At 40.1% G+C, this 27,632-nt stretch overlaps 1 protein-coding gene and 1 non-coding gene across 2 annotated transcripts; both read left to right on the top strand.

Annotated features, from left to right (window-relative positions):
- The first annotated feature begins 1,642 nt into the window (after positions 1-1,642).
- Positions 1,643-17,312, top strand: HSPA9 (heat shock protein family A (Hsp70) member 9). Its single transcript, XM_043912893.1, has 17 exons — positions 1,643-1,847; positions 3,188-3,246; positions 3,510-3,597; positions 4,617-4,798; positions 5,539-5,663; positions 6,209-6,282; positions 6,367-6,473; positions 6,947-7,109; positions 8,063-8,155; positions 11,504-11,713; positions 12,843-13,070; positions 13,933-14,037; positions 14,792-14,909; positions 15,564-15,658; positions 15,862-15,954; positions 16,139-16,279; positions 16,554-17,312. Exons 1-17 carry the CDS (start codon positions 1,767-1,769, stop codon positions 16,629-16,631), a joined length of 2,040 nt encoding a protein of 679 aa, XP_043768828.1. The 5' UTR covers positions 1,643-1,766; the 3' UTR covers positions 16,632-17,312.
- LOC122701150 lies at positions 12,114-12,184 on the top strand. The gene has a single exon (XR_006342992.1). It is a non-coding gene; the product is annotated as a small nucleolar RNA SNORD63 (small nucleolar RNA).
- Positions 17,313-27,632: the final 10,320 nt, after the last annotated feature.

Here is a 27,632-nt window from a genome sequence, read left to right as displayed (position 1 = left end):
CTTAAAAAGTCACTGGCATCTTGTTAGACAACCCATGCCCACCGTCCCATGCAACAAGGTTTCAGGATGGGTCTGAGGACCTGTTACAGAACACAAATTTGTGTGACTGACACACAGTGAAGCCAAACCAACCAAAACAGGAGTTTGGACCACAGAAAGGTTTTTTTTTTTTTTTCACCCCCAGAGAAAGGTTTTATTACAGGGTCAAGCAAGGAGAAAGGGTGGCTCATGCTCTAAATAAATCCCTGAACTGAGAGCTTTTAGAAAGTACGTTTTTATAGGAAAAATTTGGGGTGAGGGCTGCAAGGCATGTGACTTCCTTCTGGTGGGTTGGTAGTGAGGAATCTTGCCCTCAAGTTTAAGTTACCATCCTCTATCTGGGCAGGGCCTACTTCCCACAGAACTCATAAACACTACGTATATTCAGGTGATGTTAGTGGTAAAGAACAAGCCTGCCAAAGCAAGCAACAGGGGTTCAATCCCTGGGTCGGGAAGATCCCCTAGAGAAGGAAATGGTAACACACTCCAGTATTCTTGCCTGGCAAAATTCCACAGAGGAGCCTGGTGGGCTACAGTTTGTGGAGTCACCAAGACACAGCTGACCACACACTCCCTGAGGAGGAACCATGACCGTGCCCCAGTGCTGTGCTATTCGTACTTGACTACGCCTCTCTTGTTTCCGTCCCCTAATAAGCAACTGTTTAAATCTGCCTTTTGGAATTGAGGGTACCTTAAAGAAGCTAAAAGAAGTCTACAAACAAGAAACCGGGGGAAAAGAAGGGCTTTCCTGCCCAGGCGGACCGCACAGGGGCCTGGTTGGTTTCTGAGCCTCAGTGAGGCCCAGCAAAGCTGGGTAGTAGGATCCTGAGCTCAGGTATGTTTCTCTCTCGACGGTCTGCACGATCATTAGCCTAAGATAACCCAATGCTTTGTATGAACGAGTCTTCTTTAGTAGTTCAAAACCCAAGGTCCCTGTGCTAAAACACAGAAAGAATTCGCCTAAGGTCTCCATATGCAGGTGTACTTCAAGTTACTGAAACAGCAACAAGCAGTCAAAACACAAAGGACGAGCAACAAAGGTTTTAAACCCCCAGTTTACATTGAACAAAAACGCAGGACAAAATGGCGCCCTCCGCGAGAAGGAAAAGTCAACTCGCGCGGACCTTGAGGCCGCCAGGATCTCCCAGGGAAACGGGGGTGGGAGGACGAAACTCACGTGAGCTGGAGCACCCTATGACAGCGGTAGTCAGACTCCACCCCGTTCTTCACTACTCCCTGTGCACATGCGCTCCAGGACCTCGGCGGGCGGCCAGTTGCGCAGGCGCAACAGACCCCTCCTCTCACGTAACTGACGCAAGGAGACTGTAATCTGTTCGCAGTTTATCCCGTGTGACCTTGAGTCCTTCCTGCCTCCGAGGACCGGGGTTGTCCACAGTTTTGCCTTATACTACTCTTAGGCCTCCTCGTCTCTCACGGAGCCCTGACCTGCCGCAGCCGGCACAGAAGGACATATTGTTCCCAACTTTCAGGCTTCGAAGCGTAGTAGCCATAGGCCCTGACTCCGGGCGCGGCATACAGGTATTCTCTGATCAGGCAGCACGGGCGGCGCCTCAGAGGATGAGCGGGCTTCCAGGCCGCAGCGGTCAACCCCCGCCCCCCACCCCACGTGGTAGGAGGTTTCCAGAAGCGCTAGCACCTCTGCGCCGCGCTACCCTCGGCCGTCCGAGCGTCTCTTTGCTGTCTCGTACTTCCACCGTCTAGCAGCCATGATAAGCGCCAGCCGAGCCGCAGTATCCCGTCTCGTCGGCACCGCAGCCTCCCGGGGCCCCACAGCTGCCCGCCACCAGGTAAGGGACTGCCGGGCCCTCCCCGAGGGGCTCACGGTCTTGGGAGTCAATGCTGCAGGCCGCGGCCTTCGGGGTCAGAATCCTCCGGGAAACAGGAGAGATGGAAAATAACAGACCTTTAGTATTCAGTGTTGCTGATTCAAGGATTAATTCAGGGTTTTGCCTTTTTCTCTTTGCTGAGTCACACCCCTTGGTAGCGTAGAGTTTTATTTCACCGTTATATTTCACCAAGTAGCTGGTAGTCGTTCTGATAGGCTTTTTGATGCGGATTACGCAGTTTTGGCCTTGAGGTCGTAGTCTATAAGGAAGGAAAAGCTATTATAGTTTTCATTTTCGCTTACGGGTAGAAGAAGGAGTCTTCTAAAATCGGGAGTGTGCAGGGACCCCGTTACTGTGATATGACGAAGGAAGAAAGAGCATCCGAGCAATAAATTAAAAGTCAAGCTCTGATTTTCTTGTTTGCGAACATTTAATAGTTGTTTTCCCAGAATCATCATCTCCGTTATTTCAGAAAAAATAAGCAAATCGGGAAAAGGCCATGGAGTGATTGCTCATTATCGTGTAAGACTAGAAATACATCTTTTGGAATTGTGTTTCTTTGCGCTCAGGTTGAGTAAAGGACGACTTGCAATAGCCTGAGGTGAGAATGTAACAAAGGTCTTTCATCCTGATCAGAGGCCACTCCTGACATTTTCCCCCCCACTCCACATTTCCCCTGCCCCAAACTGATTCATAAGGTTGCTACTTCTAGTCCCCTTAAAGCATTAGCTTGGCAACATCAGGGGAAATGGCTCAGATTAAGTTAAATCTATATTTGCAACACACACATGTGTGGATCTTAAGTGGACACTGCTGTGATAGTGAAATTGAGTAGTTATTTTGTAATGTATTTTTGCTTCTCTAGGGAATGTTTGGCAGTGTTTGAAAATGACTTTGGTGGTTACAATCTGGGTAACCATGCTACTACTAAGTTCTAGTTGTAAAGATCCAAGTTGTTGCTGAACACCCTGCATTGCATAGAACAGCCAGGCTCCCAGCAAAAGTTTTGTTCAAAATCAATAATGCCGAAGTTGAGTAACCTTTTGGTAATGTAATTCAGGACAGTATTACATGAATTTGTTTGTCTAACTTATTTGGAAAACTTATGCTTTCTTGGACTTGATTGCTGTGTCAGTACCGTTATGCCTGTTATACATAAAACATCTTACTATTTCAATGAACTTTATGCATGGTAGCCACTCAGAATGAAAACCTCAAACGTTCACATATTCTTCAGAAGAATAGTTAAGCCCAAGTTTTCATATATGGTTGATGGCTGATGCAATTTTATTTTTTTTAAGGATGGCTGGAATGGCCTTAGTCATGAGGCTTTTAGAATTGTTTCAAGGCGGGACTATGCGTAAGTATAATTTCATTTCTTTTAATAGTAAGATGATAAATATTAAGTCCCAGAGCAGTGGTCTCTAAATTTATGATTGTTTTGTTCAGGGAAAAAAACACTTATATTTATTAATAGAGTGTTTATTTCACCACAGTAGCAAATAATTGTTTTCTACCAAACCTTCTTCAAGGTTTACCTTCATATTGTAAAATAGGTCTTTTTTACCACTATTTTGGAGACCACTGTTAACTGATCGTAGCATTGTTTTAAATGTCTTACAGATCAGAAGCAATCAAGGGAGCAGTTGTTGGTATTGATTTGGGTACTACCAACTCCTGTGTGGCAGTTATGGAAGGTAAACAAGCAAAGGTGAGCATAATTGGAGGCTCTGGACCGTATAGTGGTAGCTAGTAGACAATTCAGAATTCTGTGTCCTTTGGCTTAGATAAGGGACATTTTAAAGGTTGCGTTTAAATTCTTAAGACTCTCTTGAGGTGCATCTTTGTGCTTAATTTATGCTGGGAATAATCAAATGGATTTAACTTCCCAGGATTTTAAGTGTGTCCTAGTACAGAGGTAATAAAATTTTACCTTTTTGTAAGTCAGTTAAACAAAAGTTAAAGGTGCAGAAACAGTCTAGAAGCAAATGGAGCTCCAAGAAATGCAAAGGCTGGGTCATAAGTAAATAATGTTCTTTATTTCCTGCTGTGGTAGAGGATCTTTTTCTTGAATCCTACCTATTCTGTTCTTTTTTTTTTTTTTATTCTGCTCTTAAAAATCTTTATTCCCACATGGTTCTCCTCAATAATATTTGAAGCACCTGGATCTTTTAATTCCTTTTTGGCAATTAAAAAATAATTTTTTTTTTCTTTACTGCCCTGGGTCTTGCTACATGAAAGCTTTTTCTAGTTGTGGCCAGTGGGGGCTACTGTCTTGTTGCAATGGCTTCTCTTACTGTGGACCAGGATCTCTAGGGTGCTCAGCCATCAGTAGTTGTGGCTCATGGGCTTAGTTGCCCCACACTGTGGAATCTTCCCAGACCAGGGATCCAGCCTGTATCCTCTGCATTGGCAGGGGACCACCAGGGGAATCTGCAAATTTTTTTTAATGCCTGAAAGTTTTAGCCATCACCAAAACAAAAGTACAATTAATTTTATGACAACAGTAAGAAAGATCTGATTTATATATATTCCTGTGTGGGTTTTTTTGATGTTCTTAGTTGATTGTTTCGATCTCAAATAGCAGTTGCTTTCTGTATCAGTATTTACAGGGCAGAAAAATATCCTCACTAGTACTGCTGTTTAATGTTTGCTCTGTGTCTCAAATAATTGATACAAAGACACTGGTGGTGACTGGAACCTTACTCTGTCCTCCTTTGGGAGTTTTAGGTGCTAGAGAACGCTGAAGGTGCCAGAACCACCCCTTCAGTTGTAGCCTTTACAGCAGATGGTGAACGACTTGTTGGCATGCCGGCCAAGCGACAGGCTGTCACCAATCCAAACAACACATTCTATGCTACCAAGCGTCTTATTGGTCGGCGATATGATGACCCAGAAGTTCAGAAGGACATGTGAGTAATAGTAAGACTGTATTTATTTGCAAAGGCTGTTTAGAACAGACTTACTAGCAGGATCCCTGGGGACAGGCCCTGCCCTTGCCCAGAGGGTGTCTTCTTCAAAATATTCAATTCTGCCTTCACAGATTAGGACTTTGCTAGGTGTGACATGATATATGAAGATTTGGGTGGTCATACCTGGACCATGTAAATTGGTGTTAAACACGAGACAATGACATAGGCTTCATCTTGTGCTGATCAGATAGTTCGATATGTTTTCAAGGTTTATCCTTGCTGTCTCATGTTATCAGTATTTCATTTGTTTTTATGGCCAAATAATACTCCATTGCACACATACATAGAGAATTTAGTGTTTATTTGTTGATGACATTTGGATTGTTTCCACTTTTTGGCTGTTAATGAGTAATGCTACCATAAACATTTGTAGGTTTCTATGTGGATGTACGTTTTCATTTTTCTTGGGTAGACATCTAGTAATGAAGTTTCTGAGTCATATGGTATCTCTGTGTTATCCAAAGCAGCTGCATAAATTTTTGGTGAGAAAAATGTTCAGGTTTCATCAGGATGTTTTTACGTGTTAATGATTACTTTCTAAAGGATTTCATTAAGTGAATTCCTGAAGTTCTCATTTGTTGACCATGGATCTCGTGGGGTGGAAGATGGGCTTTCATGGTGTATGGTAACTTCATGATAGATTGTGCTGGCATGTTTTCTCAAATATTTGTGTCTTTCAGTAAAAATGTTCCTTTTAAAATTGTCCGTGCCTCTAATGGTGATGCCTGGGTTGAAGCTCATGGAAAACTCTATTCCCCAAGTCAGATTGGAGCATTTGTGTTGATGAAGATGAAAGAGACTGCAGGTGAGAAAGCTTAGTTCATATCTTGGAACATTCAGAAAACTGCATGATTACTCTGAGATCACTGGCTTCTGTATCTCATTGACCTTTGAATGAGTTTGCAGTGGCTTTTGCACAGAATACCTAGAAATGGCAAAACTTCATTACTCTTTCTCTACAAATTGAACTTCTCTTCCAAGTTTTCCTAATGGTGGCTTGCATGTTTATTTTTCCCAGAAGGGAAACCAAAAGACTACACGTTAAGCTTTTGTGTCTGTTAGATAAAACTTATAACTTCCTGTATGAGAAACAGTGGCTCTTTTAAGTCTAAAAAACTAGGTCATTATAGTTGATGAGCCTTCACTAATGTGTTATAGGTGAGATCTTGAGTTTTTTAAATCAGAGTGTTTTTCAATAAGATCTCTATATGTTAGGTCATATGCTAAAAAACTAATGGGTACTGTTTGTGATCTCAAGAGGATGACATGGGTTGTCAGGCTACATTATTAATTGTAGCTTATTTTATTTGATAGGATTCTCATGGTTGATTTCATTGATTTCTTTTCCAGAAAATTATTTGGGGCATACAGCAAAAAATGCTGTGATCACAGTCCCAGCTTATTTCAATGACTCTCAGAGACAGGTGAGTTCAATTAGCATTTTTAGTCACGAAATAAATGGTACTTGGGACACAAGGGTAAAAAATGCCTTTTTTCTTCTTCTTTAGGCCACTAAGGATGCTGGCCAGATATCTGGACTAAATGTGCTTCGGGTAATTAATGAACCCACAGCCGCTGCTTTGGCTTATGGTCTGGACAAATCAGAAGACAAAATGTAAGTTTGTGTAATAAATTTCCACTTAGATGCGTGAGACTAAGTTCATGGAATCTTGAAATCTATCCTCAATCATCATCTTGATTGCTTAGTGTTGCGCCTTAGACTAAAAATATACTGCCTTGACCTTTTCCCCAGGTTTCTATGGTCTGTGTTTTTCATTCATTTCAGGACTATTCCTTTGATTACTTTTTCTCTTTTCTTTCTTTTCTTTTCTTTTTAAAAGTACTGACTGTGGTTCTTTTACTCCCTTGGTATGCCTGTTGGCAAGTATTCATCTGGAAGTTTACCATTTCATTTTAACTCTTACATGTTTTACATGTTGCTGTAAGGACCATATGTTAAGACATATGACACTTAGGCAGTCATCATTATACCTGGGTGGGGGGAAGTAGCCAGGTGTATGTTAGTTTGGTGACTGAACTCTACCTGTGATGAATTTGGTTCTTGAAGGCCTTATTTTTTTTTTCTAGCATTGCTGTGTATGATTTAGGTGGTGGAACTTTTGATATTTCCATACTGGAAATTCAGAAAGGAGTATTTGAGGTGAAATCCACCAATGGAGACACTTTCTTAGGTGGTGAAGACTTTGACCAGGCCTTGCTGCGCCACATTGTGAAGGAGTTCAAAAGAGAGGTTAGTTACCAGTGGGGTTAATGTGTAGACATGGAGATACTGAGGATTTCTTTGGACTGCAGTTTGCTTTATGATTTTTTCTCCCGTTGCATAGTCCACTGAAATTGCATTTCAGTTTCATGGGTGCTCTGAACTGTTCCAGTTATTGTAACTTCAAATTGTGAACAGACAACAATGAAAAGGATACAGTACCAGGTGTATAATAGTACTATGGCATTATATATAGGAAACCTGAATGTCTTTGGATTGGGGAATCCACGTTTTTGGAGAGAAGTGCTAGAACCAATCCTCACAGATAGTGATGGACAACTATATAGGTTTCCTCCACTATCTGAAAATGTCTTCCTGTGAGACCTATGATAAGCTGAAATGTTGTGAAGCAAAGAAGCAATTACCTTAGGGCACCTTTTTTCTAACGGATGCACAAAACAAAATGTTCATACGCTTCCAGATCAAAGCTATGGTGGCTTGATACTCAGATAAATGTAGTTACTGGGCAAGGAGCTTGGGGTGCACACTGCTTCTATAATAGCTTGTTGCAAAGCAAATGCCGAATATTAGTTGTCCTTTTTGTAAATGTGAAAATCCTTTTCAGGTTTCACTTGGTTGGCAAAAACAGGTATTAATATAGATCTTTTATAAAAGTGAGGTGTGGTTTAAAGCAAGTTTTGGAAAAGTGGGAGAATACCTGTATTGGAAAAGGAATTTTGAGAACTCCTTTTTTGAGCCAGAATCCTACAGCTGGAAAGAAGTGAGAACAGTTCATCCCCTTAACTCCAGACATAATATATCTTTTTCAGATTAGGTCTTTTTCCTGTAGATTTTTAAAGGCAATGATTAATTTTTGCTTGTTTATGAAGGTATGGCTTTATTTTGTTTTGTCTACACCTTACCACTGCGATTTAAGTAGTATTCATTTTCTTACTTACACTAGTTATATTCTGTCTTGTTAGACGGGGGTTGATTTGACCAAAGACAACATGGCGCTTCAGAGAGTTCGGGAAGCTGCTGAGAAGGCCAAGTGTGAACTCTCTTCATCTGTGCAGGTGAGACGTGGACAAATTCCAGCAGCCTTGATGGATCTTTTCAGCCGGAGTTTACTTGAATAGCATATTTTAATTGGCCTAATGTTGGTGAGATTTTTTTTTAACCATTTTCTGGTTGGTGGCAAAAAATGCTTTTCCATTAACGGAACTATTTTGTTTTTAATGAGTGAGCTGAAATTTGTTAAGCACCAAATCAGGTTATGTTACAGGAGCCAAATAATGGTTTAATTGAGAGCTGAATGACATTGAATATACTTATTTGCGTTCAAGATGGTATTTTTTAAATCTAGACTGCACCATTATGCTATGTCACTTCAGTCTTTTCCCAACTTTTTGGACTTTTTGTGACCCTATGGGCTGTAACCCGCCAGGCTCCTATGTCCACAGGATTCTCCATGCAAGAATATTGGAGTGGGTCGCCATTTCCTCCTTCAGGGGATCTTCCTGACCCAGGAATCGAAGCCAAGTCTCTTATGTCTCCTGCATCTAGACTGAGCAGTGTGTAAAATTAGAATTACTAACCTGGAAATACTAGGAGACTCTCAGAACTACTTCTGTTTTTATTTCAGACATCTTTTTATGTAAGTCTCTAATTTATTTAGATCACCAGTCTAGACAGTGAGTTAATGAAACCTGGCTGAAAGCCGGGGAATATGTACCTGTGCAAGTTTGCCTCCATGGGCAGATTTGTTCAAATCTGTTGAAAGTTTTACCATATGTTGCTCCAGTTCTGAGAGATGAAGTTTCTCTTTGCCTTAACCACTAAGAACAGAATAACAGCATGTTAGGTCCATGTCAGGAATATAACAAGATGACAGGAGTTCTAATTCTGGATTCTCAAGTGGCAGCAGGAAAGAGCGTACTGCTAGGTAGGCAGTTGATCACCCACTCTGGGAAGGGAAGAGGTGTTCATAGTGGCTGCTGTTGTGTTGGTAAAGTGGGTGACCTTCAGTCACATCTGGATTTTTTTTTTTAATAGCAGCTATGAAAGAGGGACAAAGTTGTACAGGGTCATCCACGAAGTTGATGGTATTCCTTTGTTCAGCTGTCAGAATTTGCAGCATGATGGTTGAGACTGAAATATGTAACACTGCCAGAGGATAGCTTATGATTCTTTCTTCCTAGGGGGTTCACTTCTTGGAGTGATACCTTGGTTGGTTTTACTGTGGCTGTATCCTATTGAAAGGTACTTAGATTGTTTCTTTGCGTTTTGCTGTTTTATTAATAGCAAGATATATTGATCATCTTTGTACATCAGTGTTTGTGCATATGTGATTGTAAGTCTGTAGGTTAAACTCATAGAAGCATTTATTGCCCTTGTGGAATTTATACTGTAGTTTGGAGTGGTGGACATTAATTAAACGTTATATCAATAAATGTCAGAAGTAATATACAGTTACTCTGTAGATAGACTGGTGGAGATTAAGTTTCTATTTCATTGTTCGCTATATGACTTTGGATGAATTACTAATGTTTGTTTTCTTGTCTATAAAATGAGGATAATTAGCACTCCATTTCCCCCCTTAGAGTTGTGAGGATTAGTAAATTAATAGGTATAACATGCTCAGGACAATGTGTAGTAAATAGCAGTGGTACTATAAGTGTATATGTTAATTTTATTTTCTAAAACAGGCAAACTTAGATTTATAATAGAGGAACTTGAGAGGTATTTGACATAATTAGAGCCTCCTGCAAGGTGAGTTGATCAGGAACACATAAAGTGTCAGATAAGTATGAGGTGGTGGGGTAAGACCTGAGAAAGGGTCAATGTGGCGGAAGTACAGACTAGAGGGGCAGGAGGAGCATAGAAGATAAGGCTGGAGGCTTTACAGATTGGAGGATTTGGTGTCTTTCCTGAGATAACTGACTACAAATCACTGAAAAATTTTAAGATGGGGCAGTGACATGGTCAGGTTTGGGGAAAGCACCCTGAGGTGAAGTGGAAAATGCGGGGGAGCTGTGGCAGCCTGAGTGGGTGTGAAAAAATGTAGAGGGCTGTTAAAGCTACACCAGGTGGTGAGAGAGGAAAGGACTTGGACCAGGGTGAGGTAGGGAGAGATACATGGTTTAATTTGAGAGAGAGAAGGGACAAAACTTCATGATGGAACTGGCATTTGAAGGTGGAAAGTACTGGAGTTTTTCAGGTTGTAACTTAGAGCATATGGAACTGCACTAGTACAGTAACCACATATGGCTATTTAAGATTAAATACAATTTTAAAATATTTATTTGACTGCACTGGGTCTTGGTTGCATACAAACCCTTAGTTGCAGCATGTGGGATCTAGTTCCCTAACCAGGGATCAAACCTGGGTGCCCTGTATTGGGAGCTGAGTCTTAGCCATTGGACCCACGGGAAGTCTCAAAATACAATTTTTAAGAATTCCGTTTCTCAGTTGCACTAGGTGAATTTCAGCTTTTCAGCCATGTGTGACTAGTGGCTGCTGGATTGAGAAGCACAAGTAGCATTTCCATTGCCACAGAAAGTTCTGTTCGATTGCATTAACTTAGATAATTTTTTTTCTGATTCGGTTTAACATTGTGCAAAGAGGAAATTGTTATTGGTGTCCTTGAAACTATATCCAGTATCATTGTTTTTACAGAAGGTTTGTTAATTCTTATTAAGCCTTTAACTGTCCAGGGTACTCTCCCTGAAGAAAAGTGGCTAAGGATTTGCTCCCCTCAGTCTTTATTGTTTTTGGCCTTGCTTTGATGTGAAGTTGGAGGTGCAGCATAAATTTAACTCTCTTCCTGGGAGTTCACCCCTGAGACACCTATTTCTGCATGTTTAATAGTTTTGTTAGTCTAAATATTCTTAATCCATGCCTTATTAGAATTTAATGTTTATTGATACTATATATATTACATGGTGTGACTGTAGCAGTGTTTGCTGCTCTCTGTGACTATCATAGCAGTAGTCGGTCCTTTAGGCATTTTTGTTGTAGCTTTTTTAACCATCTTAGACTTGTAAAGCCCTGGTTTAGTGACAGATTATTTGGTTCAGAGCATACTTTTTTCTCAGAAGTACACGGAATTTTTTTTAAAAAACTTGGTAAAAACACAGTAGTGTAATTTCTTAATGCATGTTTTAATGGCAGGACAATTCTTCACCTTTTGAATGGGGATTTTTTTTCCTGCTTCTCTATTCCATCCTTCATTATTATTAACAGGTTTGTAGTGTTACTTCTGAGAAGATAAGAGGTTAAATCTTTTAAGAGTCTGTCTTTGGTAGCTGTTCATTTAAAGTGTGTCTGATCCTCCCTCTGACTTTCGAAATATTTTCTAGTGTGTAGTCTTTAATTGAAGTAATAGAGAGACTTCACAACTGGTCTTCCTGCTTCCCTTGCAGACTGACATCAATTTGCCTTATCTTACAATGGATGCTTCTGGACCCAAGCATTTGAATATGAAGCTGACTCGGGCTCAGTTTGAAGGGATTGTTACTGATCTAATCAGAAGGACCATTGCCCCATGCCAAAAAGCCATGCAAGATGCAGAAGTCAGCAAGAGTGACATAGGAGAAGTGATTCTGGTTGGTGGCATGACTAGGATGCCCAAGGTAAGTACCCATGGGATTCTTGGCATGGAGAGCAGAGAGGGCCAACATATGATTTCTTAGGACAGAGCATATGCACACCATATGGCTGATGTTGTGTAGGGACAGGTGTATGTGACCTTTCTACCACCTTGGCCTGAAAGGGGTATGAATTTGTGTACTCGCTAGAGTTCTAGTCTTAAAGAATATTTTTTAAAAGGATTAGGAAGGGGGGGGGGATGTCTTTGGAGTACTAGCAAGGAGGACCCTGAACTTCAGTTTTATAGAATTTTTCAAAATGAAACAGTATGAGGGCCAAGACACCTTAACATACAGCTTAACTAACTAGCCTCTATAGGCAGTTTTGGATATGTGTTTTGCAGTATATTGTTTGGGTTTCTAATACCATCTTCAACAGAGATTTGTGCAATGATGCATTCTGTCAACACATCATTCTGATAAGACAGGTGTGTGGAAAACTAATGACTGAGCACAGAACATGTTGAAGGTATACTTCTTTATAGCTTGAATAGAACGATCTTGGGCTTTGATTTTCATAATTTTTTTTTTGAGTTCTTATGCTTAAATAATGCAAACAATAAACTGGGGGTGAAAAAGAGAGGCTTTGAATCAAGCAGGTATCTTTATGTTAACAAATTATCTCAGATGTTATATTCTTATTCTCAGATGTTATATTCAAATAAACTTTTTCCTAGCATTAGTAAAATATGGAGGGGAAAACATGCCTCACATCAGCACCGGTATTGAATTATTGAATTACTACTGCTGCTTTTAAGCTGAGTTTTAGTTGATACATAGAAGAGGACTTGGACAATATCGATTTAAGTCCCCTTGCCTTCCGCTTCTATTCCTAGTGTGTTGCTTGGGAAATCAGATGACAAAACTTAGGCAAATTGTTTCCAAATTTTAAAAGGCTATAAATGAGATATTCTGAGTAAAATATGTGTTTCCAAATGATATACTTAACTCGTTAAAAATAACTCAACTGCAAAATAATAATTTGAGTAAACATTCCTGGACGTGAAGCAGCCGGTCCCGGATCTGGTGGGGCTTGGGGATACACGCGCTGCTCTCGTTCTCAGGCAGGTGCCCTAAGCAGCTAGTGACAAGGTTCTGTTTTCTTGGTGCTCAGGTTCAGCAGACTGTGCAGGATCTCTTTGGCCGAGCCCCAAGTAAAGCTGTCAATCCTGATGAGGCTGTGGCCATAGGAGCTGCCATTCAGGGAGGTGTGCTGGCTGGTGATGTGACAGATGTGCTGCTGCTGGATGTCACTCCCCTGTCTCTGGGTATTGAGACCCTGGGAGGTGTCTTCACCAAGCTTATTAACAGGAACACCACTATTCCAACCAAGAAGAGCCAGGTAAAAGTCACCCCCTCCTTACTTTCTCACAGAGATACTAGATTCTGTGAGGGATGTGATTGTAGCCACTTCTGTGAGCTCTTTCTAGAAAACTTTTCTTTTTGTTTTGCAGTTCATACTAGTTGAATGTGGGTGGGTGGTAAGAATCTTCTCATTTATTCTCTTATATTCCTGGAAAAGTTACCTGGTAAGGAGGTTACCTGGTGGTGATTTTAGGGAAGTCATCAAGTGTCTTCCTTCATAGGACAGTAATGTGCCAGAAGGAGCCTCATTATTTTAAAATCCCTACATTACTCTCAGAGGCAGTAAATTAAATGTCTGGCTGACACTAGGGGAGTGTGCTTGTCTTCCCAGTAAACGATAGTTCTGAGATACCAAGCCCAGGGTTATTTGGACAGTGGGTCTTAGATTTAGAATTACTTCCTAACTTTCTGAGTTTTGATGTTTTTATGAAAGAACTATGACTGTTGCTTTGTTTGCAGTGATCTATCGCCACAATATCATTCTGAAGAAAAGTGATGATTTCCTGTGACTGTGAACATAAATGTCCTTTGTCTGACCCATTCCTCTGGATGAGCATGTTTCAACATCTCACTTTTTATAGCTCCTTGTAGGCCTTATGTGCTAGTGTTGCATCTTTGTACAATGCGTTTGCTTAGCTGAAACAATAGCTATTGTATGCCCTTCTGCTGTGCTAATCCTGCTCCTGTTCTCTGTAAAGACATAGGCCTTTGTTCTGAACATAGTGTACATTAGGATTCTTCCAATGTTGGGATGTGAATTTCTTCCTTTGGTTAGCAGTTTGTAGGGGGTAATGGTTTAATCAGGCTGCCAACCCAGCAAGTTTCCTTCTTTTCCCTAGGTGTTTTCTACAGCTGCTGATGGACAGACTCAAGTGGAGATTAAAGTGTGTCAGGGTGAGAGAGAGATGGCTGGAGACAACAAACTTCTTGGACAGTTTACTTTGGTAGGTATTAGGAATCCTGAATTTCATGCTCATGATCATTCTTTTTATGGTGAAGTTACACTATTCTGACTCCTAAAATTATTATAAACTGCAGATACAGTTTTTGTTGTTATTTTCGCGTAGTATTCAAATGAATTCTGCAGCCAGATAACCAGGGCTTCAGTTTTTACTTGAAAGCTTTGCCTTGCTTCTTGTGCCTTGGGAACTAAGTCAAGAAGTTTATAAGCTTCAGGGAAATGTCCATAAACAGTGCTTTTTAGAATAAATTTCTCATTACTACTTTTAAAGACATTTGATACTGTTGCTGGTTTTTTGGCCACACTGCACAGCATGTGGGATCTTAGTTCCGTGACCAGGGATTTAGCCTGTGTCCCCTGCAGTAGAAGCACAGAGTTTTAACCAGTGAACTGCTAGGGAAATCACTTGCTACTAGCTTCTAGTCAGCATTGCTTATTGTTTCTTACTGACATGAGCAATGGAGAACTTTGCTCTCATTGTGTATTCTTAGGTACATAAAGCCATTACAGTTACTTGCTGCAGCCAGCCTTCACTGGTAGGAGTTCTTTATTTCAGGCAGCAATGAAAGTATTACCCTAACCTACAAACTCCTGTTTTTGTACATTTAAAGTGTAAGTTTCACTTGTTTCTCTCAGAAAACAGGTAACTAATTCCCCCAGAAGATCATACAGGTTTTGGAAATAGAGCACTGGACCTGTTGGTGAGAGAAGCTTACTCTGGTATTTATTTATCCTAGATTGGAATTCCCCCAGCCCCTCGTGGAGTCCCTCAGATTGAAGTTACATTTGACATTGATGCCAATGGGATTGTACATGTTTCTGCCAAAGATAAGGGTACAGGACGCGAGCAGCAGAGTAAGTTCTCTTACTTATTAGATTTTAAGAGTGAGGTAAGGGCTTCCCTAGTGGCTCAGTGGTAAAGAATCCGTCTGCAGTGCAGGAGATGTGGGTTTGATCCCTGGGTCAGGAAGATGCCCTGGAGAAGGAAATAGCAACCCAGTCCAGTATGCTTGCCTGGGAAATCCCATGGACAGAAGAGCCTGGCGGGCTACAGTCCATGGAATCACAAGAGAGTCAGACTCGACTTAGTGACTAAAAGAACAAGAGGTTAGAGACTTTGAAGTTCCTCTCCGTTAGGAACTACACTCTAGACTGTGTATATCTTCCCCTTCCCAGCCTCAAGGGAGGATGGTGAGTCCTTGCCCTCATTCTCCTTAGTTATCAGTGTCTCGCTATCAGGTATGGTGTTTATTCACCAAAACAAACAAGCACTGAGCCTCTGAATCTGAAGTTTTTGGTAGGTAGGGCAGTTAGTTGATCTCTGTATATTAGACCCTTGGTCTCCCTCTGCTTATTATAGGCCAGTAGGTTATTATTATTCTCCATAATTCACATCAAGATTAGCTACCCTGAACAGGAGGATTCTTTTTCTTAATACAGTAGAGAAAGAAGCATATGAAGCATATCCTTTAACTGAGAAATAATGCGGTGCCTTTTTTTTCATTATAGTTGTGATTCAGTCTTCTGGTGGATTAAGCAAAGATGATATTGAAAATATGGTTAAAAATGCAGAGAAGTATGCTGAGGAAGACCGGCGAAAGAAGGTGATTACTTCAGTCGTAACTTATGTGAAGTGCCTTTCTTATTTATTCTCATATAAAAATTGTCATTGAATCCAGCTTAAAATCTCTTAGACATCTCAGACCACAGTGATTTCTCCCTCTTTTAATACTCTTTTAATTGTGTGTAGCCATTAGCAGGTTGATTGGTAAGTCTTCGTTCATACTGCATTTTTAATTTCTCTTAGGAACGAGTTGAAGCAGTTAATATGGCTGAAGGAATCATCCATGACACAGAGACCAAGATGGAAGAATTCAAGGACCAACTGCCTGCTGATGAAGTAAGTCCTCTCTTAAAACAGCTCAATAAGTTTGGGGTGTATTGTCACTAATGTCAGTGACAGTCATTTTTCTCTGGATCTTGATAGCAATTTCTTTTAAAAAGTCTGTCTCTAAACATTCTGCTATGTGTTCTGGGCTAAGAAAACCAGAAAAATGAGGGTCTGGCTTTGTTTTGGTTTTAAGTGCAACAAGCTAAAAGAAGAGATCTCCAAAATGAGGGAGCTCCTTGCTCGGAAAGACAGTGAAACGGGAGAAAACATAAGGCAGGCGGCATCTTCCCTTCAGCAAGCATCATTGAAGCTTTTCGAAATGGCATACAAAAAGGTATTTTGCTCCTAACTCAGTGTAACTGCTCTTGATCACTTTCACTGATGACTGATACACAGCCATTTATGGAACTGGGAGTATTGGACTTGGAAGTAAACTTCCTGGTCTTCTTGAATACTTCGGGAGGGAGAGGGGCTGAACCCAAAGGGAAGAAATCACTGAAACTACTAGAGTGGAACAGGTAGGATATAGCTCCTTCATTTTTAGTTCATCAGAGAACAAATTGTCACCCTTAACATTAAACAAGTGATTCTCAAATGCTTTCTTACAGATGGCATCCGAGCGAGAAGGCTCTGGAAGCTCTGGCTCTGGGGAGCAAAAGGACAATCAAAAGGAGGAGAAACAGTAACAGCAGTAAACTTTGGAGTTGAAAGGACAACATGCTTGGGAGTGAGGGGATTTCCTGAGCTGAAACGGGCAAACTTCAGTCTTCTACTGTGTTTTTGCAGTATTCTATATATAATTTCCTGAATATGTAAATTTAGTGACCATTAGCTAATGATCATTTCATGAATGACAAGTCCAGCAGTACAAAATTCACAGTCTTTTGTCCTTAGCCTGTCATTCTTTTTCATTTCAGCTGCATGTAAAGTTGGAAAGATGATTTATTGATCATTCTAAAGATGTAACATTGTTTTGTATTGAAGTAGCCATATTTTCAAGGGGTGAAATCTCTCACAGTGAAGACAGTTGGGTCTGGAATGAAACCATAAGGTGATGAGATCCTTCTAATGACCTGAGTACTGCTGTACCAGCCTGTATGTATGTGGAATTCCTCAACTGAGGCCTTGCAAAGCAAGCCAGCTGTGCCATGTTGGGAGGAAGGGCAGGGAAAGCTAGGTCAACAGAAAACTGAGCTAACTATTTATGTTAGATCCAGCTTTTAAAACACAAGTCACCCAAATTTTCTGAAGGCATACTTTCCTAGCTACCCTTCGGCCTTATGTCTGGCACTTGTGTCCTTGATGACTGTTCTTTTTGATCCATTCTGGACTTTTTTTAAAAAAAATAAATAGGAAAACCATCTTGATCTTTTTGTCTGAGGACCTGAAATTTAGCTTCAGAAATACATGATATGAATTACATTTCCCAGTTCCCTGACCTGTATACTGGATTTCCTAACACTAGCTAGTTTAAATTTCTAACAAATTGAAGAGAGGGCTGGTATGATAATCATTACCGCCAAAGGCAAGTCTGATTCAGGAGTTTCTAGCCCATCTGAGGTTTGGAGTGCTGAATGTTAGATCTTTAACATGAAAATTAGGCCTCATACTTTTCAGGCTGCTTTCTGCTCTAAATAAAAACTTCAGAATTGGCTCACCATAGTGAAACATTAAGTCCTAAGGTGTGATTTCAGTGGCTTAAACATCAGAAACCAGATAATTTCTATAGTTTTGCTTTTTCACCCTCAGCGAGTTGTCATGTCCTCCTTTTTAAAATGTAGTTCTAAATATCACACACTACCAGGAAGGTGACTACATCTATAACCCAAGTTTTAGGAATTAATTTATTTTTAAAAAATTAAGGAGACAATTTTTAAAAGCTTTTAAAAGCTTCTTGAGGTTCATATGATAAATAACAGGCTCAAGTTTTCAACCACATGAACACTTAATGGGAAACTTGGGGGATGTGCAGTATTTCTTTATGAACTCAAACTGCCGTATATATGGTGGTGGTTCAGCTACCCACTAGTAAAACTAACATCAGCACAAGTAGCCTTGAAAGGCAAAAAGAAATTTAAAATCAGATACAATCTTCATCTTGTGGCAACACATGCATTATAGGCCCGGAAAGGAAAACTGGGATTATTCCAAGTAGTCTTCCCTACTTAAAACGCACCCCTGCTACACAACAGAACAACACGTGATCGGACCCCTTCTATACTTTGACCTTGCTCAGACTGTCTTCTATATTTCCACTTGACTCCTCCCCTTACTTTTTTAAGTAAGGCTTTGAAATTGTCATAAATAGCAGACTTCAAGTCCCTGTCATTTCCTGTCCTTACCCACAGCAATTATTACCACCTAATTTGTCTTTCCCCCATTGCCATGTAAGTTTTTTGGTCCTCCAAATCCCTGCTTTTAAATACTAACTCCTAGGGTGGTGGTATTATTAGGTGGGGCCTCTGGGAGGTAGATCATTCTCAAGATTGGGAATAGTACCCTAATAAAAGAGGTTCCAGAAATCCCTGATGCCCTTCTTAACATGACACATTATGACCTGGAAGAGGGCCGTGACCTGATCATGCTGGCACCCTGATCTCTGAGTTCTGGCCTAAATTGTGAGAAATAAATTCCGTTTATAAGCTACATAGTCTATTTTATTCTGGCAGCCTAAATGAACTAAGGCCCACCCTTTTTTTGCAAGTTTCAAGCCAGAAACTTGTTCACTGTTATTTCCCAACATTAGAACAATGCCTGTCACTTAAGCACTCAAATCTTGTCAAAACAATCTCTCCCACTGTCCAAAACTTTTGGGTGGGCTGCTTTCTCCATTTGAGAGAGAAAAGCCTTACTTTTTAAGTTTACATATAAATTATACTCTCCATCTGTCAAGAGTTCTAGGGATAACAAACCACACACAGAAACTTAATTGGTGAAAGATTAAGAAGTCTTATTTAGAAAAAGAATTAAGGAGAAACTAATAATGTTTACAGAACCAGAAGTGTGGCCTGAGGTACTCCTAGGCCAGCAAAGGGGGAGTAAGAGTGACCAGAGTAAATTTGCAATCCTCTTTTATAGTTTCTAGGTATTAAGTACCATTCTGTTGCTGACTCAAAAAAATTTACCCAAGGTTTTTTCTTAACTTTTAATTAAACCTATTAGAACATCTAGCAGAATGCTGTCATGAACACATAAAAACACCATTCATGTGGGTTCAGTTAGCATTTTGCCACATTTGTACTTTTTAACACTGTGCTCTATCTACATGTTTTCTGAACGTCGTGACGCTTCAACCTAAATGGCACACTTAAGAGCAAAACATTCTCCCTACAGCTAATAATCAGGAAATTTAGCACTGATAAGAATGGTTCCTTTGCCTTTTTGTCTTTTCATGGTGTTGATTTTGTTGTTTTCAAGGGTATAGGCCATTTGTTTTACAGAAGAGCTCTTTGGATTCACCTGGTGATTCCCTCGTGCTGAGAGTCATGTACACATTATTGGTAGGAATACTTTGTCTTTATCAGTGCATCAGTTGCCAGGGAGAACAATATGATGTCTGTGCTTTGCTCCACATTTCTTCATCAAGTTACCTTTAATAAGTAATCTGTAAGGGTGGCTTAATTTTAAGTATAATGTTTATACTAGAGATTCCGTAGCAAGAAGGAGCAGTAAAGAAAAAAGAAGTTCTTACAGATGGTACATGAGAAGGCTGGGAGTGAAAAGAAATCAAAATTTGAAAATAAACTGCTTCAAACAGCCTTCAGTATTTCAGATACCACTGTGACTCCATACTCCAGTCCTAAGGCTGTTTTGTAAGGGCTGTCTTTACTTTCCTCTGTGATGAGAACAATGCAATGAGTGAAAGCCCTAGATACAGGAGCTACAAAGCAACCTATATTATTCAACCAGTGAAGCAGACAATGTAGTAGTTACAGAAAGACCACTGACAGCCATTTAAGTAGGTCAAAACCAGTCAAGTATCAATCTCATGGTTAAACCTAATTACAATGCACCACCATCAATCCCGTTTCTGCTACAATAGGTTAGGAAACTCAATTTTCACACTAGAGAGAATACTGCAACTAAACCAACCTTTAATAATTACAGGATTTCAACTCACAGATCATCTCAGGAAACAGGAAATGTTCCACTTAAACCAGAAGCTCCTAAACAGGTTCTGGTAGCCCCTGACCCAAAAGGTAGATATTTGGGGCAATGGCTGGGAAGTGGAGAGTCCACATGAGTGACTTCAGGGACCCAGAAACCACTGATTATAGAATGCAAGATTGAAAATACTATTTTTTTCTCGGGAAATGGTTCACTGCTCTTGATTTCTTGAAGGAATCTGTGACCAAAAGGGGGTTAAGAACCATAAGTTTTTCCTAAATGGGGAAATCAATCTACCTTACTAGTCTAACTGCTGAATTCAAGCCATAATTCTTGATCCATGTTCCCCCTTGCCTTTAGCCATCTCCCGTCTTGCCTTTTCATTTCTTAGGTATCCTGGATCTACCTTCTTTCATGAAGCCTTCCCCATTCAGCCCACACTGGCTGTTTCACTCAAATTCTTACTCTTTATTTTTCAAATTTTTAATGTTCAGGAACTTAAAGCTTTTAATATTTTCTATCTTCCCTTGGATTATTTTGAAGCAAATTCCAGAAATCATAATTTTACTCTAACCTTTCAGTATGTACCTCCAAAAGGATTATTCTATAAAATCTAACAATATCATGATCACATCAAAAAATTAATCCCTTAATAGCAAAACCGTGAATGTTCAAATTTTCCCAATAGTTTCATAACTTTCTTTTTTTGGCTGCACCACAGGGCACACAAGATCTTAATTTTCTGACGAGGCACTGAACCTGTGCCCCCTGCAATGGAAGCACAGTCTTAACCACTGGACCACCAGGGAAGTTCCATAACTTTTCCAGTCAGGAGCCAGTAAAGCCCACACCTTGCATTGGTTGATAGATCCCATAAGTCTCTTTTGAACTATAGGTTTCTCTGCTGCTTCTTCCTCCACTTGGCAATGTATCTGTCCTGCAACCTCTGACATCCTAAATTTCACTGGCTGCATTCCTGTGATGTCATCAACATGTTCTTCATCCCCTATGGATCTGATTCAGCTTAAGCTTTTTGACAAGATTGGGTGGTATGTACTTTCATCAGAGGGTATACAACTCTGGTTGGCTCTTTTGTGATGTCAGCAGCCACTGATGATCATTACCTAGTTCTCTAATTTCATTAAAGGTATACTATGCTATTTTTTCTTCATTTTTATATGGAATACCTCTACAGTGAGACACTTCTCATATCAAGGAACTAGTTAACCTGAAGTACAGTTCTTATGGGAAAGAACTGGTTTTTAAAGTGAGTTAGTTTTGTAGTAGTAATCAAAGGTGAGACCAGTGAAATTTCTTGGGTGTCTTTGTGAACTCATGCGTTTTAACTTGCTTAATATGCTTCAAGGGGCTTCCCAGCTGGTTGAGCTGGTAAAGAATCAAGCCTGCAATGCAGGAGACCCAGGAGAGGAGGGCTTGATCCTTGAGTCGGGAAGATCCCCCTCCAGTACTCTTGCCTGAAGAATCGCATGGACAGAGCCACCTGGTGGGTGGTCCATGGGGTCACAAAGAGTTGGACATGACTGAAGTGAAGCAGCACACAAGGACGCACGCATGCATTGTGCTTTATACTGCCTTAATTTTAACAAGACCCCATTAGTAAAGGACAGTGTTTTCAATAAACAGTGCTAGGAAAACTGGACAACCACAAGCAAATGAATGAAAATGGATCACTATATTACACCACATAGAAAAATTAAAGTGAGTTAAAGACCTGAATGTAAGACCCAAAACCGAACGCTTGTAACAGACAGTAAGCTCCTTGACATCAATTTTGGACTTACTGGATTTGACACCAAAAACAAAAGTAAACAAGGGGGGAGTACACCAAACTAAAAAGGTGCTTCTGCACAGCAAAGGAAACCATTAACAAAATGAAAAAGCAACCTACTGAATCAGAGATAATATTTGCAAATCAGGTATCTGATAATTAGTTCCCAAAATACATTAACACAAACCAATAGCAAAAAAAATAATCCAAGCAAAAATGGGCAGAAGACATAAATAGACATTTTTCCATAGACACACAGATGGCCAAAAGGTAAATGAAAAGGTGCTAAACATCACTAATCATCAGGGAAATATAAATCAAAACCACAATGAGGTTATCACCTCACACCTTAGAATGGCTATTGTCAAAAAGACAACAAGTGTTGGCATAACAGAAAGAAAAACACCAATACAGTATACTAACGCATATATATGGAATTTAGAAAGATGGTAATGATAACCCTGTATGTGAGACAGCAAAAGAGAAACATATGTATCGAACAGTCTTTTGGACTCTGTGGGAGAGAGTGAGGGTGGGATGATTTGGGAGAATGGCATTGAAACATGTATATATCATACGTGAAACGAATCGCCAGTCCAGGTTCGATGCATGAGACAGGGTGCTCAGGGCTGGTGCACTGCAATGACCCAGAGGGATGGGATGGGGAGAGGTGGGAAGGGGGTTCAGGATGGGGAACACATGTACACCCGTGGCGGATTCATGGCAATGTATGGCAAAACCAATACAATATTGTAAAGTAATTAGCCTCCAATTAAAATAAATTTATATTAAAAAAATAAAAAATGCAAAGATATTCAATGTAAAAAAAAGTGTTCACATAGATGTGGAGAACAGGGAACTCCTGTGCACTATGACTGGAAATGTAAATTGGTGTAGCTACTATGGAAAAGAGTATAAAGTTTCCTCAAAAAATTAAAGATAGAACTAAAGGATCTAGAAATACTGCTTCTGGGTATTTATCCAAAGAACAAAAATTTTGAAAAGATGTATGCAGCCAGATATTCACGGCAGCTTTATTTATAGTAGCCAAGATATGTATTCATTGATGAATGGATAAAAATGATGTGGTGTATATATACAATGGAATACTATTCAGCCATGAAAAAATAATGAATTCTTGCTGTCTATGATAACTTGAGGGCATTATGCTAAATGAAATGTCAGAAAAGACAAATACTGTATGATCTCACTTATGCTCATGTTCACAGAGAACAGATAGGTGGTTGCCAGGGGTGAGGTTAGGGGTAGGGTAGGAGTGATAAGGAGTGTTCTTTTATATAACTTCTAGTTATAAAATAAATCAGGATTCCCTGGTGGTCTAGTGGTTAATAATGTGCCTTGCAATGCAGGAAACAGGTTCAATCCCTGGACCTGGAAGATTCCATATGCCGCTCAGCCACTAAGCCTATGTGCCTCAGTTACCGAGCCAGTGCTCTGGAGCCCTTAACCACAACTACTGAGGCCCATGCACGCTAAAGCCTGTGCTCTGCAACAAGAGAAGCCACCACAAATAAGAAACCTGCACACTGCAACTAGAGAAAGACTGTGCACAGCAATGAAGACCCAGCACAGCCAAAACCAAATTTTTTAAAAATTAAAAAACAAGTCAGTCTTGGGGATGTACCATATAGTATGGTGACTGTAATTATATTGTTGTTTAGTTGCTAAGTAGTGTCCAACTCTTCGTGACCCCATGGACTGTGGCCTGCTGGGCTCCTCTGTCATGGAATTTTCCAGGCAAGAATATTGGAGTAGGTTGCCATTTCCTTCTCCAAGGGATGTTCCTGACCAAGGGTACAAACCCATCTCCTGCATTGGCAGGTGTAGTCTTTACATCTGAGCCATCAGGGAATCCCTGTAATTTATTATACTCTGTTACAACAGACTGGTTCCAAATCGGGAAAGGAGTACGTCAAGGCTGTATTTTGTCACCCTGCTTATTTAATTTATATGCAGAGTACATCATGAGACATGCTGGGCTGGAAGAAGCATAAGCTGGAATCAAGGTTGCTGGGAGAAATATCAATAACCTCAGATAGGCACATGACACCACCCTTATGGCAGAAAGTGAAGAACTAAAGAGCCTCTTGATAAAAGTGAAAGAAGAGAGTGAAAAAGTTGGCTTCAAACTCAACATTCAGAAAACTAAGATCATGGCATCTGGTCCCATCACTTCATGACAAATAGATGGGGAAACAATGGAAACAGTAACAGACTGTATTTTGGGGGGCTCCCAAATCACTGCAGATGGTGACTGCAGCCATGAAATTAAAAGATTCTTGCTCCTTGGAAGAAAAGTTATGACCAACCTAGACAGCATATTAAAAAGCAGAGAGATTACTTTGTCAACAAAGGTCCTAGTCAAGGCTAGTAGTCATGTATGGGTGTGAGGGTTGGACTATAAAGCAAGCTGAGCACTGAAGAATTGATGCTTTTGAACTGCGGTGTTGGATAAGACTCTTGAGAGTCCCTTAGACAGCAAGGAGATCCAACCAGTCTATCCTAAAGGAAATCAGTCCTGAATATTCATTGGGGGGACTGATGTTGAAACTGTAACTCCAATACTTTGGCCACCTGATGCGAAGAACTGACTCATTTGAAAACACCCTGATGCTGGGAAAGACTGAAGGTGGGAGGAGAAGGGGATGACAAGAGGAAGAGATGGTTGGATGGCATCACCGACTCAATGGACATGAGTTTGACTAGGCTCCGGGAGTTGGTGATAGACAGGGAAGCCTGGCGTGCTGCAGTCCATGGGGTCGCAGAGTCAGACACGACTGAGCAACAGAACTGAACATATTGAATATTTGAAAGTTGCTAAGAGAGTAAATCTTAAAAAGTTTTCCCAACAAGAAGAAAAAAATTAATTATGTGTGGTGATGGATTTTAGCTATACTGTGATCTTTTTACAGTATATAAAAATATTCAATCATGTTGTACATCTGAAACTAATGTCAATTGTACCTCCATAAAAAAATGTCTAGATATTAAAAGTATCCATAAAAAAAAAAAAAGACCAAGACCCCAGTAGCCTTTGCTCCTTTGCTTTCTAAATGATATAGCAAAGTGCTTCAGGCTCAATTTGTTCTTTTCTGCCTCAGTCCTATAGTTACCTCTCCTCTTACACTATTGTCTATTTATTTAGCATTCCTGTATCTTTTTTCCCCTGACCACCACCATAAATTTAAGCATTGCACTACATCTAAAAATATTTAGTACTCACCCTAGCACTCTGCTAGACAGAAAACTAGTATGAGATTAATATTTATGGAACTGAACTAAAAGATTAGCCTCTATCTAGTAATTCTACAAGGATCTCTACTGATTCAAAACAGGCAGCACTGGAAATATAAAGCACTTACCCTCCTCCTCCTCAGGTGGTTCAATGGCATGACTTAATCTCACTCTGCTAATTATTCTTTCATGTTATGGGAAGACCTACAACAGCTAGTGAGTACTCCCTAAAACAATTCTAAAAAAAGAGAAAAATTTTTTTCTAGAGCTGAATGAGAAAGAGTTCTCTATGCATATCATTTAAGTTAGAAATCATTCTAAGGTAAAGCATTTAATGGTTAATACCTGATTAACTTAGCAAGATTGAATTAGTGTAAAGATATTTTGTTATCTACAGAGGAAACTCCTGTCATCCCCTAGTTGTAGTTCCTCTTCCCACTGAAAGGTTGTTTCAACACTAGGGGTTCACAGGGGAGGAAATGATACCTTACACTGGCCCATTTCAAGTCACTTTCACACACATCTGCACTCCAAAGTTAAGCTACTGTGCCTTATGTCAATTTACAAAAAAACTCATGTCTTTTGTATTATACCATATAGTTTAGGTCTTCTCCAGTGACTTTTACTTACTGTAAGACTTTTTTATTTGAAGCTGGAATCTACAGAACCGCATTCCTCAAATTCACTATGCTTAAGTACACCAAGAATTGAGGGCAGACTACACATTCCTTTATTGACCTCTACTTCATGAACTTGTAAGCATTTTAGAGATGGTCTAATCCAAAGAATTTTCTATTTTTTATTCTTCTAGGCACAGAAACATTTTTTCTTTTTAAAGAAAATACTATCTGTAACTCTTGGATGGATGGATGGACAGATGGATGGATGGAGCAGGGAAAACATATACTAAGATACCTAGGGGGAAAAAACGATTCATTCTACTAATACAGTTAAGGTTATAAATATTCAGGATTTTAAACTCCAACTCTGAAAATTTCTAACAATTATTAACACATCAGCCATGGAAGTAGGGGGAAATATACCACAAACCCATTTTATTGGCCCCCTCTTTCCACCAGAAGGAAAGAATCCAAGAACTGTACTTTGGATCTGTTCTTAGTTTCTCAAACTTATTTGCTGATGAAGCAAGTACTGTCATAGATCTTCAATAGAAAGAGTACAGAAAATAGTGGAAGAGGACAGAACAAATTAGCAGAAACCACAAAGAGAACTAAAATTCACTGGTGACACATGCTTCCTGTAAATGGTATTAGGAGCTTCACACAAATTATCCAGGATAATAATACTCTCAACAAAACAGATGGAATTCCCATTTTACAGTTAAACAAATAGAGATTCTTCAAACTTTAAGAAGTTGACTTGCTCAAGGTAAGGAGGAGAGTCAAGGCTCAGCCCTAAGACTTCCTAGCTCCAGACTTCTCTTTAACAAATCCACTGACTTCTAGAAGAGTCATAGCAAGAGTCAAAGCAAACCTTTCCAGAACCATCTCTTCCTTACCTTTTCCACCTTGGCTACTCCTAAACTGGCCTCTACACTGGCAACCAATTCTCATTCTGTACCTAAAAGCACTTTAGTCTCAAGTTGCTACAGGTGTTTTCAACATCAAAACAATCCATCTTTTTCTTTTCCCCCGAATCTGCACCTATTTAGTAGGAATGTCACCTATACCCTGTATTTAAAATTATTACCTAATGTTAGATCTGGGGGGAAAGTTCCGAGGTCATCAAGAACAAATCTTTCATTTTTCAGAGGACAACCTGTGCCTAGAGAGGCTATATATTCTGGATTTTGAAAAAAATCTTAATCACTGATATTACAGGAGGTTCTCCTGGACAATGGTCACAGACTCCTCCTTGACAAAGGGAAGAGCATCTCTGTTCCTCCCAAATCTCTTCTACTAGAGACCCATGTCAGCTTTTGTCTCTAATGCTCTATTTCCAACTCTTAAGTACAGAGATAGTGAACTTGCAGCAACTTGGCAAATAAGCTTTTAGGGCTACAGTTAAACTGCCTGGATTTAAAATATTCTAAGAAATAAGTTGCAGGAATATTACTGAGCCACACAAAGAATGAAATAATGCCATCTGCAGCAACATGGATGGAGATTGTCATACTGAGTGAAGTCAGAGAAAGACAAATATGGTATCACTTATATGTGGAATCTTAAAAAAAAAGGTACAAATGAACCTATTTACAAAACAGAAATGCAGTCACAGGTGTAGAAAACAAATTTACGGTTGCTAAGGGGAAAGGAGAGGGGAGGAATAAATTGGGAGATTGGGATTGACATATATACACTGCTATATATATAGAATGAGGTTTCCCAGGTGGCTCAGTGGTAAAGAATCACCCTGTCAATGCAGGAGCTGAAAGAGACAAGGGTTCAATCCCTGGGTCAGGAAAAATCCCTGGAGGAGGAAATGGGAACCCCCTCCAGTATTCTTGCCAGGATAATATCATGGACAGAGGAGCCTAGTGGGCTACAGTCCATGGGGTCGCAAAGAGGTAGACACT

This window comes from Cervus elaphus, chromosome 9 (assembly GCF_910594005.1).
Source record: "Cervus elaphus chromosome 9, mCerEla1.1, whole genome shotgun sequence".
NCBI classification, from domain to species: Eukaryota; Metazoa; Chordata; class Mammalia; order Artiodactyla; family Cervidae; genus Cervus; species Cervus elaphus.
The sequence above is the reverse complement of the archived record's forward strand: the minus strand, read 5'-3'. Positions and strand labels throughout refer to the sequence as shown.